General features: G+C 35.2%; 1 protein-coding gene across 1 annotated transcript in view; it reads right to left on the bottom strand.

The window, feature by feature from the left end:
- Positions 1–498: 498 nt before the first annotated feature.
- LOC138865976 (uncharacterized) overlaps positions 499–2,476 on the bottom strand; it is a 23,649-nt gene continuing 21,671 nt past the window's right edge. Inside the window, exons 3-4 of the mRNA XM_070137472.1 lie at positions 1,757–1,863; positions 499–865 (exon numbers count right to left, since the gene is read on the bottom strand). Coding sequence (XP_069993573.1) covers positions 722–865; positions 1,757–1,863 — 251 coding nt within the window. The 3' untranslated portion in view covers positions 499–721. The remainder of the gene's footprint in view (positions 866–1,756; positions 1,864–2,476) is intronic.

Genomic DNA, 2,476 nt, shown 5'->3' with positions numbered 1-2,476 from the left:
TAAAAATGATAATAATGATAACAGTCATGAAAATATCAATAATGATAGTGGTACGAATAAAGATAATGACAATAGCAATAAAGAAAATATTGTTAAAAATAATAATGTTACTGATAATTGTGATAATGATAACGATAATAATAATAATAATAATACCAACCAAAATATTCACAATAACGATAATTATAATGATAAAGAGAATACATATGTGAACTTAACGATAATAATAATATGGGGAAGAAAAATGGCAATAATAATGTAAATCTTATCATTGTCACTATCTAAGCTTGTGATAATAATAATAATAATAATAAATAATGATAACAGTAATAATAATAAAAATAGTAACCGTAGTAAGAACAAGAATGGTAATAGCAATTATAATAATAATAGCAAATGTAGTTCAAAATTAAAGCAATGATTATAATACAAGCAATAATAATGAAAATTATAAAATGAATAATACTTATAATGATAACAATAATACTGTTAATAATAGTAATGATACTATGAAGAATAAACACCGATAGCAACAGTCTATCACTTGCAACAGAAAACGGCCTGAGAACTTGGTCATGACTGCTTTGAAAACGTACTCGACGAGTAACAGTGAATCGGCGGCGTCCTCCGAGGTGAGCGTCCCTCGAAATTTCTTGAGACAAAAGAGCGACTAGAAGGTAAGTCCTCAGTATCCGTACTCAGCTGGCTCGAGGAGAACCTACTAAGTCGCGGGTGGCGGTGGTCCTTGGGTGACTTCGTGGCAGATCTCCACGAAGGCTGGGTCCCGCATCACGTCGTGAATCATCTCTTTTAACATGAAGTATCTTGGGATGATCGGGTACATTTTGCTCTCGACGTAGTCATCCTGCAGGCGCGAGAGGAGGGGTTAGAGGAGTTTAATGTCGGTATTGATATTATTTTTATTTGTGGTTTGATTAACCCTTCGTTGAAATGGAAGAACAGGATAAGTAATATCCTGTGACGTGGTGCTTCATATAGCATTCATGGCGTGAAATAAATGATAAGAGTAACGAAAAGAAATAATGGTAAAAGGAGTCTAATAAAGAATTGGAAACGTTGTAGGAAACTAAGCGTTTGGCAATCATTGGAGCACTAGAAAAAAAATCGATGCATGAAGCATTAAAAATGTGTTTGGCAATGACAAGTAATTTTGAATATGTTTTTTTCTGAATATGTTCCTTTCAAGATGTTTGATTCCCGTTATATATCTACGTATATAATCGTATGACTATATGTTTCTATCTCATTTCATTTCTTTGTATGATATATACTATTACGATATACGTTTATGTACTTGTATTTAACGTACATGGTTTTCTGTTCACCTTATATTAAAGTCGTGGAGGGTATCTACTGATTGCAGGGAGAAACAAAGGTGGGGGAGAGGTAGAGGGAGAGATAAAGAAACAAATGGATAGAGGTAGATAGCTAGAGAGAGAGAGAGCGATACAAATAATAAGACAAAGACAGACACAGGGCAAAAGAGAGAGACAGAGAGAAATTGAAGAGAGAGACAGAGAGAAATTGAATGGTGTGCGTTAAGGAGGGAGGGAGGGGGACAAGAAGAGAGACATTAATTCTATATTTCCTCGTTCTTACCTTCCTTTCTTTATCTCCACCAGAAAGAAAAAGAGAGAAGTAAACGGAGACAAAAAGAGAAGGAGAAGCAAAGAATACAAGACAAAAGAAAAAAGAAGACAGTGGACAGAGAGGATGATACTGAAGAGAAGGTCACCTTGAGTTCCCTCATGAGTGTGCGTAGCGATGAGTATTTCCTCAGCTGCCTGTAGAGTTCGTTGGTCAGCATCGTGTTCTCCTCCAGAATCTGAGACGTTGTCATCCCTGTGGGTAGAGAAAAGGAGACCCAAGTATGAGTTTCCTCGAGTTATTACTTGTAGACTCCCTTTGACATCACGAGGAGATTCGAGTGTTTGTTCTGATTCTTGGGACAGTTATCAACGGTGATATTATCGGTAATAGTATGATATACGTTTTGAACATAGGCTGATTCTTTTTTCCCTTTCTGAATACGTAGACAATTTCAAACGAATTATTTTTTTAATATGGAAATGGAGAAATGTATATTCCTCGAAATGATATATCGCTTATTTCATTATAAACATTTGATTTTATTTCGACACAAATGCGTGAATTTCTCTACCCAGGCTGGCTTTAGAAGTCAATTAGATTTGCAGTTATTACCTTCGTATCATATCTGTTTAACTAGCTAGAGAAATACGGGCAGTTAACAGTAACTGAATTTGTACAATAGATGTGGAAGTCGGGATGACGAAATTAATCCACGCTCTGGCATAATTAAATCAGTTTTCAGATTGTTTTGAATAAGAAAGTTTTCCTCCTTTCGCTCAAATTATCCCATCGAATCCAGAACCAAAGTGTAATCTCAACCTGTAATTTTGATGTAACACTCGACTTGAATTTTCACGATTTTCCA

This window comes from Penaeus vannamei, chromosome 23 (genome assembly GCF_042767895.1).
Source record: "Penaeus vannamei isolate JL-2024 chromosome 23, ASM4276789v1, whole genome shotgun sequence".
NCBI lineage: Eukaryota > Metazoa > Arthropoda > Malacostraca > Decapoda > Penaeidae > Penaeus > Penaeus vannamei.
Note: the sequence above shows the minus strand (reverse complement) of the source record. Positions and strands in the feature narration are given on the sequence as shown.